The 15,284-nt window shown below is 37.5% G+C and overlaps 2 protein-coding genes across 2 annotated transcripts; one reads left to right on the top strand and one right to left on the bottom strand.

Moving 5' to 3' along the window:
• Nucleotides 1–263: 263 nt before the first annotated feature.
• Nucleotides 264–2,731, top strand: LOC131804114 (tRNA-uridine aminocarboxypropyltransferase 2-like). The gene is made up of 2 exons (XM_059126495.1): nt 264–520; nt 1,879–2,731. Exons 1-2 carry the CDS (start codon nt 393–395, stop codon nt 2,642–2,644), a joined length of 894 nt encoding a protein of 297 aa, XP_058982478.1. The 5' UTR covers nt 264–392; the 3' UTR covers nt 2,645–2,731.
• Nucleotides 2,732–13,815, bottom strand: LOC101901702 (general odorant-binding protein 84a). The gene is made up of 4 exons (XM_005185873.4): nt 13,503–13,815; nt 6,978–7,039; nt 6,794–6,920; nt 2,732–2,938 (listed from the first exon to the last, which is right to left on the bottom strand). Exons 1-4 carry the CDS (start codon nt 13,801–13,803, stop codon nt 2,847–2,849), a joined length of 582 nt encoding a protein of 193 aa, XP_005185930.3. The 5' UTR covers nt 13,804–13,815; the 3' UTR covers nt 2,732–2,846.
• Nucleotides 13,816–15,284: the final 1,469 nt, after the last annotated feature.

Raw genomic sequence — 15,284 nt, 5'->3', positions numbered from 1 at the left:
CGTTAATTAGGCCTTGACGGCGATCGTTTAATATGAATGTAAGTTTACACCAATGCTATCATTTAGTTGTGAATGCTTTGCTGCTTCGTTTTACGTCCTTCGTTCCACGCTCTTTCTAAATAGTCATGAATGCTTCCAGCTGATTGCATTTTCACCATGTCTCATTCGTAAACAACAGAGGCCATCGAGGATTTTGCTTTCTCTTTATTTTTTATCGGGCCATTCTTATTTGTTTCGTTGGGGACGACTTTCATTTTGGTTTTCCAGAAGCAGATGTACACCTCACCTCCTGACAGGAAGATCGAGTGCTTTGGTCACATCTTTTGTTTTTGGCCATTTTTCCTTTACTCTTTTTAAAAACGTGTAGTGTTTTATAATTTATTCAAACAGTTATGCAGCAAACAAGTGAAACAAACTCAGGAAATTCGGATTTAGCATCATCAATTGGAGATTCATGGCAAGACTTGTTAAATATTACCGCAGATCCTCCGGAGAGAAGAACCAAATGTGAATCTTGCAAGTGAGTTGGAGTTGGAATTTAGTACATAAGGCAGCCAAAGACTTATTGTTATTTTATTGATTGATTGAGTATGAGACTTCCCCAGGTTCTTAGGACCGGCTTGTCTTCCACACATAACTAGGAGCAAGTTATCTATACCGTAACATGACATGATTTTACCACTTTTGGGGCTCAACAATTAATTTGGCACCAAGAGTTTTCACCAGACATGAGGGGTCCACCAAGAAGAAGTACCAAAATTTCTAAGAGCAAATCAAAAATTACAAACACTACTGTATGTGATATGCAATTGTTTGTTGGCCTCAAAGGCGCCTGGCTTTCTGAACAGCCTATGTCGCTCGTACAAAACCAAAACTCCTTCAGGGATGCATATATTGTGACCTGAAAAATATTACAATTTTTATGTGCCCAAGGTCCCTTTATCTGTCCAGTAGCATGGATATGCTATCTTGAAGTCCAGAATGGGAAATATGTGACTCAATCGCCATTTTCTAGGCCAGAAGGTTCCCTCAAACGTTGCCTTATTTAAGATCTTATTATGGTTAGAATTTCTCAGAATACCTGACCTAAAGTTTCCGGTGCCGGGTCATAGTCCCCACGGACACAATCCCCATTTTTTCGGTCACCGAATTCAGTCTAGAAGCAAGTACATTCAATTTAGTGAAAATCGGCTCAAATATACCTATAGCTCCCATACATATGCTTCATCCGATTCGGTGTTTAAGTTCCCCACATTCGTAATATGCATTCGACAACAATGATAGTTGGTACCAGATATCAGATACAGCTCAGAAATACTTTTGCCAAATTTTATCAAGATCGGTTCAGATTTGGATATAGCTCCCATATATATCTTCAACCGATTTCGGGTTAATTGTGCACCAAATTGCCAATATCAGTCCAAATGACCTGAATTCTGGCATATCCTAGTACATCAAATTTGGTCAGCCCAAATTGAGTGAATTTCGGGACGTACGTTATATATCGGCTCCGATATATATTTTTTCAATACAATTCTTCTATATAGTTATCCTTTTTTGGTATAAATTATTAAAATCTCTCCATCAAATTTAGAGAAAATCGAATTCAGAATTGGATAAAAGCCAAAGTTTGATAGGAGGTATGATCTACTTGAAATAAATTCTTTTGTTACGGGAGCTCTACTAAATATGCATAGTGGTGTAGAACATCATGTAGTCGTGCCCGCCCGACTTTTGACATTTCCTTACTGGTTTTTGTATATAAATATTGTGGGTCTTTGAGATATGATACATTCTTTTTGCTCATGAAGGACACATACGGAAGCTATATTTTGTTAGTCTATTAGTCATTAAAACTCTTTATTATTGTCATTCTAGGCGCCCAAAAGTTGTCTGCTGGTGCTCATCACTGCCAAATCCCCCACTTGATATTGACAGTACTATTGTCATTATCCAACATCCTGCCGAAGAAAAACGTACACTTCGAACAGCTCTTATGCTTCAGTTGGGTTTGAAACCCGGCAAATGTGTTGTCTACAAGGGGAAAAAGTTTCCAACACCAAAAAATCAAACAGAATTGGAACCAATTCTGAAATCACAAAATTCATTGCTACTCTATCCTAGTAAAACGTCAGTGCCTTTAGAAAGTATACGTCAACAAGCTGAGCAGAGTGGCGAAGGGCCATTTACGCTTGTGCTCATCGATGGTACATGGCCGCAGGCTAAGGCAATGTATGCCAGCAGTCCGTTGCTGCATAGTATGCGTCAAGTTAAACTTATTGCCGTTGGCACCAGCGACTATATTATACGTACCCAACCCACAGAGGGATGTCTCAGCACTCTGGAAACAGCTGCACAATCCTTGGCTGTTCTAGAAAATCGTCCAGAATTGCGCACACTTTTGGTCCAACCACTACACACGCTATGCAAATATCAGCTGGACAATGGCGCCGTCGAACATCAATCCAAAGAGTTTCGCATAAAAAACAATCAATATCCCAAACAGATTGGTAAACGTTTAAATCGTTTACTGAACTACAGCAACATATGCCGACCAGAAGCCAAAGATGCCGAAGGCCACAATGAAGATGAACAGCATTTAAATGAAATTCGAAACTATACAACCTCAGTATCGAATAGTTGAAATAGCTTCCAAATGCAACAATAGCAAATAATTATTATTTTTCTTAGAATAATAAAACGAAAGTGTATTTTTAATGAATATTTGAAATTGAATAATAGTTTGTCTCTTTATTAGATGCAAGTGCAATGGATGCAGCACATGAAACTCCTATTGGAAATCATAAAACATATATCAACATCATTTGTTTTTTCACTTTAGTCCATTAAAGTGGTTGGTTCCTGGCATCCACCAAAGCTCTTATTGTTAAACATTTTGCTATATCATAGGCGCGTACGCAGGGATTTTTTTCATTTGCTAGAAAGTAAGAAAAAGAAAATGTTTGATTTAATGTTTTATTTATATTTAAGATCATTGTTTAAAAATATCTGTTTAATACTTTCAGAAGGATAAGTTATCCCTGTAGCAGTTGTAAAAACCAATAATTACGTAAAATCGGATAATACGACTAACTTTGGAGATTACAATTTTAAATATCCCATTTAAGACTCCCACCTAAGGATAGACGCAAAATTCAGCTATAGTAATACAATTCTTTTTATACCTTCAGCCATATGGCTAGAGAGGGTATACTAGGTGAGATGAAAAAAATGTAACAAAGTCAAACGCCATATTTTTACTTTTTTTAATTTTATTGAATCAAAGCAAAAAATATGTCGGAAATAGCATCAAATTCTAGAATAAGTTTAGACACTTTTGGCACGAATTATGGCTTTCAAACAGTCACACGCTGCCCGAATGTTGCTCTGCGGTATTTTGGCCCATTCCCGGCGAAGCGCTTGCTTGAAGTGATCGACACTTTCGTATTTTTTAGTGCCAACCTTGATTTCCAAAATACTCCAGACACAATAGTCCAACGGATTGGTATCCAGAGATTTTGGTGGTCATTGTGCGCTGGAAATGAAGCGAGGAATCTCATTTTGTAACTATTCTTGGGTGGCGCGTGCTGAATGCTATGGTGCTGAGACCTGTTGGAATGTCCAAGGTCTGCGGCCAAAATATTTGCGTGCCCAAAGCTTTAATACACCCTACAGAACATTTTCGCGATTTTCGGCATTTATTCTGATGCCACTATCGATTAATACGAGTGGAGAACGACCATTGGATGTTATGGCGGCCCACACCATCACCATGGCCGGCGCCTGATTTCTGTTGGCCAACCGAAGGTGCACATTTTCAGCTGACCTCTTTGGCAAGTAATCACGATCATTTTGTTTGTTTACAAACTGCTGGACAACGAGTGTTTTCTCATCGGAGAAAACCAAATTCGGCAGTTCAGCACTTTCGGCCAAGCGAAGCAACTCTTTAGCTCTTTTGAGTCTATTTTCTTTCTGTTGCGGTGTACGTTTTAGCACTTTTTGGAATTTCAATGGCTTAACCCTGAGCTCATTTTTCAATATTTGCCAAATGGAATATTGCGATATGTTCAGCTCACGAGTAATTTTTTTCGCCACTGCGACGCAGGTTTCGATCAAGTCGCTTCTTTACTTTTCGAACAATTTCTGCTGATGTTGCTGTTTTCTTCCGTCCACTTCCTTGACTTCGGGCTACGCTACCAGTATCACGGTAAAGAGCGATGGTACGAGACACAAAAGATTTATTCACATTTAAAAGCTGGAGTGCTCTAACGTTAGCCACTTCTGGTTTTCCAGCCAAATATAAAAAAATCGCACTATCACGCTTGAATTCCATCACGAATAACTTTTTTTCTGGAAAATTCTCACCAAAATGCTTTTGTACGCTTGTAAACATTGTAATGAGCTGTCACTGGAATAATTTTAACAGCTGTCGGACAAGTGGCTTAGAAATGACAACAGTCTGAAGTTGGTTGCAGTTTTTTCATCTCACCCTGTATACCCTGTCTAATTAATTTGAGAATTGCTTCTAGAGGAAACGTGTTCACGATGGAAAACAATATACCCTCTTAAATGCTGTGTAGCAATGAATGCTATTTAGACCTGTCTGATAGGCTTCCTTTTATATCCTTGAACCTCTCTCTATAGATCATGCTGATCCTTCCTGACACACCTTGGTTGGGGAGTTCTGTCCATCATATAATGTTTAGGAAAGCAACGACAGCATATGATTACGCTGACGTAACGGAGAACCTTCGTCTTGTCATGTAAATGGTCATTAGAGAGTCATTATGAGGCACCTTTTTACAGTACTTAGGACGGCATTCTGACATGTCTGAATAGTTTTTCATTGCGGTGCACATGTATAACTAGTAGGATCGTTTGCCTAGACAGGGGATAGACTTAATAGATTATTATGAGATATATGTCTAAGAAGAACGTTAGTGTTTCCATCTCCCACATACAAAAATATACCATGTTCCCCGTTTAATAACATGGAACCTCTGCTTCATCCTCACATAGACTACATTAGTCAAGACCACTGCTGTCAGACTTTGACGTCAGATATTTAATACTGCAGTTGCCAGTCAATAAGTCTAAATCGATTATTAGATCGGGCATGCTAATTGATAGAAATGAACAGGGTTTTTTGCTCAATGGCTTTAGATACCTTGCAGCCGTTTTTCAAGTGTCATCTTCTTCGATGAGAGTCTCAACTAAATGCGTAGCGGTGGTTTGACTGTCTAATCAATTGGTCGATTCCTAGGAGTTATCCCACTGTGTTGCTATGTTCTGGGACCCAACGAAACTTAATGAATTCTTGCAATTAAAAATGGTTTTCAACTCAATGACACTTGGCTTGATAGCGATAAGGCCGCCTGACGATCGAGATATATAGCCATTGGTCTTGTGTCCAGAGGAGCTTCAACACGAGCTGAAGTGTCTCTATCAAGGGTTTGTAATTGAAATTAAAAAAGGGGACAGGTAATCCCTATTTTTTTCGAACGTAGAACGTTGTGACAAAATTCGCAGTAGTTCCGATTTATTGGTATGTCCAGAATTCGTTCTTGACCAAAACTCGAAAGTGTAATCCTCTTACTTCCATAGTCTGAGTGCACTCCTTGCTGCTTGTAACTGAGCCAAGAGATCCAATTACTGGAAGATAAGCAATACATACAAAAAATAGATAGAGGTGTTTATTTTTCTATCCTCCACCATTCTAGAGAGGATATACTAGTTTTGTCATTCCGTTTGTAACTCCTCGAAATATTCATGATAGACCCTACAAAGTTTATAATTCTGCATCAGCGTACAATTCTAAGACGATTTAGCGATGCCCGTCCATCTGTCTGTTGTGCTCACGCTATCTTTCGAACAAAATTAAGATAGAAGGCTAAAATTTTGCACACATGTGTATTTTGCCTGTAAGCAGGTTAAGTTCGTGAATGAGCCATGTCGCTCCACGTTTTCGTATAGGCCTCCCAATATTCGATATTTTGATGATTTAAGCGACATCATTCGCTCGAATTGTTACAAAATTCGTATTTGAAGTTCATAATGGATACTACAGCCTATGAGAGAAAATTGCATATGAAGGTCCAGGTCTTGATATAGCCCCATATAAAGGTACCTCCCGATATTCCGTATTTTGATGATTTTATCGACATTATTCACTGGATCTGTTTCAAATTTGGTATTTAAAGTTCGTAATGGATACTACAGCCTATTAAACAAAATTGCATTTACAGGTCCAGGTCTTGATATAGCCCCCATATAACCGTACCTCCCGACGATTTAAGGAGGTTTTAAGCGACATTATTCACCAGAATTGTTTCAAATTTCGTATTTGAAGATCTTTAGCGACATTCTTCGCCGGAATTATTTAAGATTACATATTTGATGATATTTAGGGGTAGAACAGCCTATGAGAAAAAAATTACCAATACAGGGCCACGTCTTCGAATAGCCCCCGTATAAAAGGTCACCATTTAAACGGTATTTTTTCGGAACTTATTGAAATTTTTCAAGATTCTTCCAAATCGTGGAGAGTACAAAAAATTTGGCCCGGCCGAATTTAGCTGCATTTTAACTTATTAGAAAATTAATTTTTTTTTCTCGAATTTTCAGGTCCAGCAACATTTTAAGGTCTTTAGGAGGAAAGAACAAAAGGTTAATCGTTTGGTAGTCTTTGGGAAATCAGTGACTAGGTTTCCCAGCTTTGGAAATGAATGTCACTGTTACTTCTTTCCACAGACTGGGTAAGTAATAAAACCTGAGGCAAGCCTTAAATACTCACCTCCCTCCATCTCGCAAACTTCTATTGAATCCCCCGTTGCTGGCCAAATATTTAAACGAATTTTAGTTGTATTCAGCTTCCAGTTTTCCAATAGACCAGATTTTTCATACAGGCAACGTAAGAAACACTGCAATATTAAACTTATAGAAGCGGGGGGCGATAATAATGGATATCGTTATCTTACCATGCCGGTTTTATCGACGACATCAGGCAATTCAGCTGTTGTATTAAAGGTGCGATAGTGATCTGAAAAATTAGAAAATAAACGACTATCAGGTTCTCTATCAGGAGTAAAATAAGATATTCACTATAGTACTAAAATAAAACATTACATGGTGAGATGAAAAAACGGCAACTAACTTCAGACTGCTGTCATTTCTAAGTCACTCGTCCGGCAGCTGTTAAAATTATTTCAGTGACAGCTCATTATATTGTTTGCAAGCGTACGAAATCATTTTGATGAGAATTTTCCAGAAAAAAAGTTATTCGTGATGGAATTCAAGCGTGATAATGTGATTTCTTTATATTTGGCTGGAAAACCACAAGTGGCCATCGTTAGAGCACTCCAGCATTTAAATGTGAATAAATCTTTTGTGTCTCGTCGCTCCCATCGCTCGTTACCGTGATACTGTTAGCGTAGCCCGACGTCTAGGAACTGGACGGAAGAAAACAGCAACATCAGCAGAAATGGTTCGAAAAGTAAAGAAACGACTTGACCGAAATCCGCGTCGCAGTGGCTGAAACATGGCTCGTGAGTTGAACATATCGCAATATTCCATTTGGCAAATATTGAAAAATGAGCCCGGGGGAAAACCATTGACATTGCAAAAAGTGCAAGAGCTAAAGAGTTGCTTCGCTTGGACGAAAGTTGTGAACTGCCGAATTTGGGCACGCAAACATTTTGGCCGCAGAACTTGGACATTCCAACCGGACTCAGCATCATCGCACTCAGCACGCGCCACCCAAGAATGATTACAAAATGAGGTTCCTCGCTTCATTTCCAGCGCACAATGGCCACCAAAATCTCCGGATACCAATCCGTTGGACTATTGTGTCTGGAATATTTTGGAAAGCGAGGTTGGCACTAAAAATACCAAAGTGTCGATCACTTCAAGTAAGCGCTTCGCCGGGAATGGGCTAAAATACCGCAGAGGAACATTCGGGCAGCGTGTGACAGTTTCATTGGCCGTTTGAATACCATAATTCGTGCCAAAGGTGACCAATTCGAACACTAAACTTATTCTAAAATTTGATGCTATTTTCGACATTTTTTACTTTCATTCAATAAAATTAAAAAAATGTAAAAATTATGGCGTTTGTCTTTGTTGCAGTTTTTTATCTCACCTATGTTTCGCCACCGGAGCTAGAGCCCATTCCTAACTACAAATACCAATTTTTAGACAAATCCGCGAGAAAAATCATCAAAATACCGAATTTCTAACAAATCTGCTTGCAGATCTTTTTTCTTGTGTTCCGGTTGTGCGAAAGGAAATTAATGCTAATTCAGACCGCTGGCTTGAAGCAATGGATGTAGATTTTGCTAGATCGGCTAGGGACTTAGCTTTTTTGGCCTTCCAACATAACAGATGTCAAGAAAATTGGTCCACTTACCGCAGATATCGGAATAGGGCTAGGACCGTAATGCGCAGGGCCAAAAGGAAATTTTTTTCTAAACTCTTAGGTAATGCGAATTCTGCTGGAATATGGAAAATATTGAAAAACTATGGATGTGTAGAATCCGATAATACTGCAATTGACATTAATGTCAATGACATTAATAATTTTTTTGCTCTAAATAATTCTGTGCAGGATAATGAAGTTGACTTCTCTCAGTTTACTGACACAGATTCGTCCTTTTCCTTTCGCTGTGTTTCGGAAATTGAGGTCCATGAAGTCTTGAGCAAGATCAAATGCAAGTCGGTTGGTGTAGATGAAATTCCAATATACTTTATTAAATTGGTTTTTCCATATATTTCTGACTTTGTTCTACATTTAGTGAACTACATTTTAACTAGTTCTTAATTTCCACAAGATTGGAAAACTGCGCGTGTTGTGCCCATTCCAAAATCTAAAAATGTTCAGGGTCCGGAAGACCTCCGCCCAATTTCAATACTTCCAGCCATTTCGAAAATAGTAGAAGTTATTTTAAAGAACCAAATATTAGAACATACAAGCAGTTTAATTTGTGATACACAATATGCCTTCAGACGGGGTCACAGTACTACGCATTTACTATTGAGAGCCACAGATTTAATCCGTTTGAATCTTAACGAAGGCAAAGTTAATGTTTTGATATCTCTTGATATTTCAAAAGCTTTCAATTCAATAAATTTTTCACTCTTGATTAACAAGTTAAGACACACTTTTAATTTTTCATTGACTGCATGTAAGCTGATACTCTCATACCTTAAGGATAGGACTCAGTTTGTTTCTGTAAATAACTTTAAATCAAATTTGCTTTCCCTTTACAGTGGTGTACCGCAGGGTTCCGTATTGGGCCCGCTATTATTTATCCTTTACGTAAATGACTTACGTGCTTGCATTGACGTGGAATGTTGCACAACATTTCAGTTTGCCGATGATATATTCTTATTATTTACTGGTCGAGGAGATAATTTATCTTTGTTAGAAAATACTATCAACATGTGCCTAAATCAATTTTCAAGTTGGGCATCAGCGAATCATCTAACAGTTAACTCAACTAAGTCCAAAGCACTGTTGTTTGGCATGTCCAAAAATGCATCATCGAACTTAAACATTGTTTTAGGCAATAATATTATTGGTTTTGTTGAACACCATAAAGTTCTGGGTGTTACTATTGATAATGAACTATCGTTTAGTAACCACATTGATATTTTATCTGGCAAAATTTGTTTTTTATTAAGAAGAATATACGCATCAAATTTGTATATGCCTCTTCATGTTAAGAAACAGGTAGCTCATGCATTGCTTATGTCTACCTTTTTATATGGTATTGAGATTGTGTCAGGTTGCATTGGTGGACATCTCTCTCGGTTGCGGAAAATTGTAAATGCAATTGTACGCTTTGTCTATAAGATTCCTTTAAGAAGTCATATTTCTGATTATGTTAAGTGTTTTCTGGGTTGTTCCTTTAACAATTTCATATCTTATCGTATCCTGGTAGGATTTTATAATGTAGTTAAAAATGGTGAGCCTGCATCATTAGCAAGACTTTTTTCCTTTTCACATTCAACCAGAAACCCTCAATTGATTATACCTAGGATATGTAGGAATATTTATGCGCGATCCTTTGTAGTTCGGATTGCACGCGTTTGGAATGTGCTTCCACATGAACTTAGAATATTCTCGCATACTAATAATGTATTTAAAAGGAAATTGCGAATTCATTTGGCAATGAATTAAAATGATGGACTAATCTAGAGTTGTTGTTGTCTAGGACATTTATATATTTTTCTTTTCTTAATAATAGATGGCTGGGGAGCCAAGTAAAAATTATGTATTTTAGTAAAATGAAAGAGTTGTATTATTACTATAAGCTCAGGTTTAATTTTGTAACTAGTAATACTTGTATATGGTCTTATAGGCTTTGTATTACAGAAATGGATGAAATAAAATAAATAAATAAAATAAATAAATATCGGGATGTAGGGTTATATAGGGCTATACCAAAATGTGGACCTATGTAAACTGTGTTCTGTCACCCAAGACCCATTATGACCAAAAAATAAAAATTTTTAAACAAATCGGTGAAAAAATGTGGCGAAAATCATCAAAATACCGAATATCGGGAGGTACCGTTATATGGTGGCTATACCAAAACGTGGACCGATTTATCTCATTATCTAGACCAACGATCCTAGACACAATGCAAATTGTCAAATAATACGGGCTGTATCGTTATTTCAGCAGACAGACAAACGGGGACATTTTGGCCATAGGTCTCTATGGACCAAATCCGAAACAGGACATTTGAAGTCGATCTAGCGATATCCGTCTGTCTGTCTGGCAGGTGCAGGGAGTATCCGATTTGATTCAAACTTGGTACATCGTAATATTATTGTCAAACTTAGATCGAGTTCGGAGAAGGGCAATATCGGTACACTTCTTCTAATACCTCCCACACAAAATGTTAACATTTTCAAAAAAAAAAAACTAATTTGCTGCACAGAAAGAGAAAGGCTAATCGGATTTTGCTCCAACTTTGCAAATCCTAATATTTGCATCAGTGCTAGGCCAGGTGCGAAAATGGACAATATCGCTCTACTCCATCAAGTGCCTCTCCCACAAAGGGTTAACATTTTGAATAATTAGAGCACTTATGAAATGTAATGTAAGTGTCCGATTGTCTTCAAATTACTCACATCACAATATTTTAATTAACGGTCTGGTGTAAATATCGGCCCACTCCTTCTGGTACCTACCCCACAAAGGGTCAAAGTTTTGACTATTCATGAAGCTCATAAAACACGAAATTAAAATCCGATGCCAGTCAGACTCGGTACGTCGTAATATTTTAATCAATACAAGATTTTCTATACAGATGGTAGAGATCGGACCATTAATTTTTGTACCTCCCCTACAAAGGGTCAAAGTTTTTGAACAACAAAAATGATCATAAAATCCTAAATAAGCAGACGGTTCTCTTCAAATTACACACATCACAATATTCTTTATTAACCCAAGGTCTGGTCTGAAGATGGGATATATCGGTTCATTCCTACGAGTACCACCCCCACAAAAGTTCGAAATGTTGAATATCCATTAAGCTCGTAAACGGCGAAATTAACATCTGATTCCATTTAGATCTGAATATTTCCATCAACGCAGGATCTGTTATAAAAAAGGGTAGAGATCGGACCATTCCTTCTGGTACCTCCCCCACAAAGGGTAAGAGTTTTGAACAACCAAAACGATCATAAAATCCGAAATATGCATCCGGTTGTCTTCATGTTTCACACATATCATTAATTCTACAAAAACAAGATATGCTGTGAAGATGGGATATGCGGGTCCACTCCTTCTGGTACCTCCCCCACAAAAGGTCAAAATTTTGAGTAACTGCGAAGCTTATAAAATACGAAATTAACATCCGATTCCATTCAGACTTGGCATATCTCAATATTTCCATTAACACAAGATCTGTTATAAAGATGGTAGAGATCGGACTATTTCTTCTGGTACCTCCCCCACATAGAGTTCAAGATTTTGAAAAACAAAACTCTCAAAGAAAACGAAAATACAAAAAACTCTTGAAGTTTCACATATTCAAATATTTTTGCTAACGCAAGATCTGTTGCGGAGATGATATACATATCTGCGAACCCCTATATGGTACCTCATCCACAAAGGGTCACAATTTCCAATACTAATATCTGTCATAACTTGTTTCGCATGTCGGCTATTTTTACAACTTTCTATATCTAAATATATCTCTTAATCAGAAATTTGATATGAATATGCAATTTATCGGAATTTATGATTTCGCATAAAAGTGGATAGGTGGTCAAACTTTGGCACCCCAGCAATTATTACAGCCGGTGCATGTGTGTTGCCAGCAGTAAATGTTCGATTTCCTTCATGTTTTGCACATACCAGTATTACATGAAGTAGGAAAATTGAATACTTCGGTCCGCTATATCTGTTTCCACATTTTTCAAAAATTTGCACATATCGCATATAAAGTATAGGAAGTAGTCGATATAGTTTAAATTTGGCCAGTTTTAGTATTTATATCAGTCTTAGGTCAGATACGAATTGGGAAATACTGGCCAACTGCTTCGGAACCTCCCCTATAAAGGTTTAATAGTTTGAATAATCATAACTTTAGGCTGGGGGTATACATCTGCCGGAAAATCCGACTGATACTATTTAACTTGTTAACATATGATTTCTTATTCCAAAGGAAGCGTTGGTTAGCAAGCGCCACATACTTTGTGGTAGCAATCCCAAATGAATCACCGCAATTAAGTACAAATGATAGCAGCGCCGAAGATATCAATGGAGCAATTGAGGGAAATAATTCCTTTGATTCGATTTTCCCTGACTTCCCATTGTAAAATAATAAACAATGTGAACCAATTTCAAATACTGACTGAGTACCTACCATGGTAGAAGAATACAGGTAGATGCATCAACGCTTGGGAACATTAATAAGTCAAAAAATTTTAAATGTTATTTCAAATATAAGTAGATTTTTATATGTGTTCTTATACGACGGCATTCGGAGGTTATTATAATTCGCGGTTTTCAACAAGTTTTACAAATTTAAATAATTTTTCATTCAACATTTTCAATTTCAAAATTGGTTTGACAGTTCATTGTCCCAGCAGCTGTGTTGATGCGTCTACCCATATTCTTCTACCATGGTACCTACTGATACAGAGTTGCTACTGAATTCTCGAAGTGAGACTACCTCTCTAATTTTGTCATGATCCTTACAAATAGTAAAGCTGCTATTAGAGCCATAACGTCCACTACATTAAAAGGCAAGAAAGGCTTTGGGCTGCATAAAAACTAATAACAAATCTACATTTGGGCTTTGGGGGTATTATATGTATTGCCCGGTCATGGAGGAGTTTGGGGAAGCAAACTCACAGGCAAGGAATGCCGGAGAATTAGCCACAATTAGTTTAGAGGTGCGTTCTATTTCACCCTGTTTTTATTTTACCCTTAAAACATTCACTCATTTTTCATCTCTAAATTCTCAAATTGGCGCCAAAACACTTACCCATTGGTATTGAAAAACTGGAATTACAAGTGGCAATCACTCGATCGAAATCGATAATGTTTGCATCGAGATGGGAAGGTGTAGAGCTTACAATTGATTCCTCAGTGGTTATATATTCTTTTTCTATGATAAATTGATGCTCGCGTAGAAATTTCTCTTCACTGACGACGTAAATATCACCATTATCCTTGGCTTTTTCAACCGTACCTCTACAACTTGCAATGAGTACCAAACTTATAATGCAAATGCAATATTTCATACTCGTATGCCTTTTAAACTGTGAATGATTTAAGCTAGACATGGAGTTGCGTGTTTGATTTAAAGGGTATTTATAGCTTTTTAAAATCTCTAATCATGGTGTTACCACTTTGATTTAATTTTAAGCCCAAAATTTAGTATAGAGAAATTCGTGTGAAATCGTAGATCACAAACAAACAGTGAAATAATTTCCACAATAATGAGATTTATAAAGAGAAATAAGTAAAAAAATGCAAGTTCGACAGGACCTTTGAATACCCTCCACCATTTGAAATCAATTTGCCAACTCTCAAAAACAATAAAATCCGTTAAAAATTCTGTTAAAATCTTAAAAATACCGAATGTAGCTGTTATATTGGGGTGTATACGACGACATGGACCTGCATAGGGAACTTTTGTCATAAACCATTACAATATTCAAATGCGAAACTTAAAAAAATCGTTGAATAATGTGGCTAAAATCATCAAAATACCGAATATAGGGAGGTACTGTTATATGGGGGCTATACGAAGACGTGAACATGCACAGACAATTTTCTCTCTTAGGCTGTAGTATCCATAACTAATTTCAAATACCAAATTTGAACAATTTACGGTGAAAAATGTCGCTAAAACCATCGGGAGGTACCTTTATATTGGCGCTATACAAAAACGTGAACCTACATGGCCAATTTTCAATATCAAAAGTCCTGCAGACATAATATACATTTGAGTAAAATTTTATCAACCTACTTCATTACGTTCGGAAGCTAGAGTGATTCCCACAGACGGAAGGGCATCGATAAATCGACATAGAATTTTATGCTGCAGGGCATTCAAGTGGTCTTGCGCATTTACTGACATTTACATTTACTTATTTATCTGTGCGTGTGGGTCATAACCTTTATTATCTCGCACATTATCGTATGCGCCAGAGCACCAGATCACCGAATTATTCACATGTGGTGTTTTATGGCGACTGGAAAAAATATGTAATTTTAGAATATACAGGGTCATATAAAAAAACTGCAACCAAGTCGAACGGCATAATTTTTACATTCTTTTTAAATTTTATTGAATGAAAGCAAAAAATGTCGGAAATAGCATCAATTTTTAGAATAAGTCTACATTTGTTCGAATAGGTCACCTTTGGCACGAATTATGGCCTTCAAACCGGAAATGAAACCGTCAAACGCTGCCTGAATGTTGCTCTGCGGTATTTTGGCCCATTCCTGGCGAAGAGCTCGCTTGAGGTGATCGACACTTTGGTATTTTTTAGTGCCAACCTTGCCTTCCAAAATACTCAAGACACAATAGTCCAACGGATTGGTAACCGGAGATTTTGGTGGCCATTGTGCGCTGGAAATGAAGCGAGGAACCTTATATTGTAATAATTCTTGGGTGCCGCGTGCTGAGTGCAATGGTGCTGAGTCCTGTTGGAATGTCCAAAGTCTGTGGCCAAAATGTTTGCGTGCCAAAGGCTTTAATACACCCTCCAGAATATATTCGCGATAATATTCGGCATTTATTCTGATGCCACGGTCT

This window comes from Musca domestica, unplaced genomic scaffold (assembly GCF_030504385.1).
Source record: "Musca domestica strain aabys unplaced genomic scaffold, Musca_domestica.polishedcontigs.V.1.1 39, whole genome shotgun sequence".
NCBI classification, from domain to species: Eukaryota; Metazoa; Arthropoda; class Insecta; order Diptera; family Muscidae; genus Musca; species Musca domestica.
Note: the sequence above shows the minus strand (reverse complement) of the source record. Positions and strands in the feature narration are given on the sequence as shown.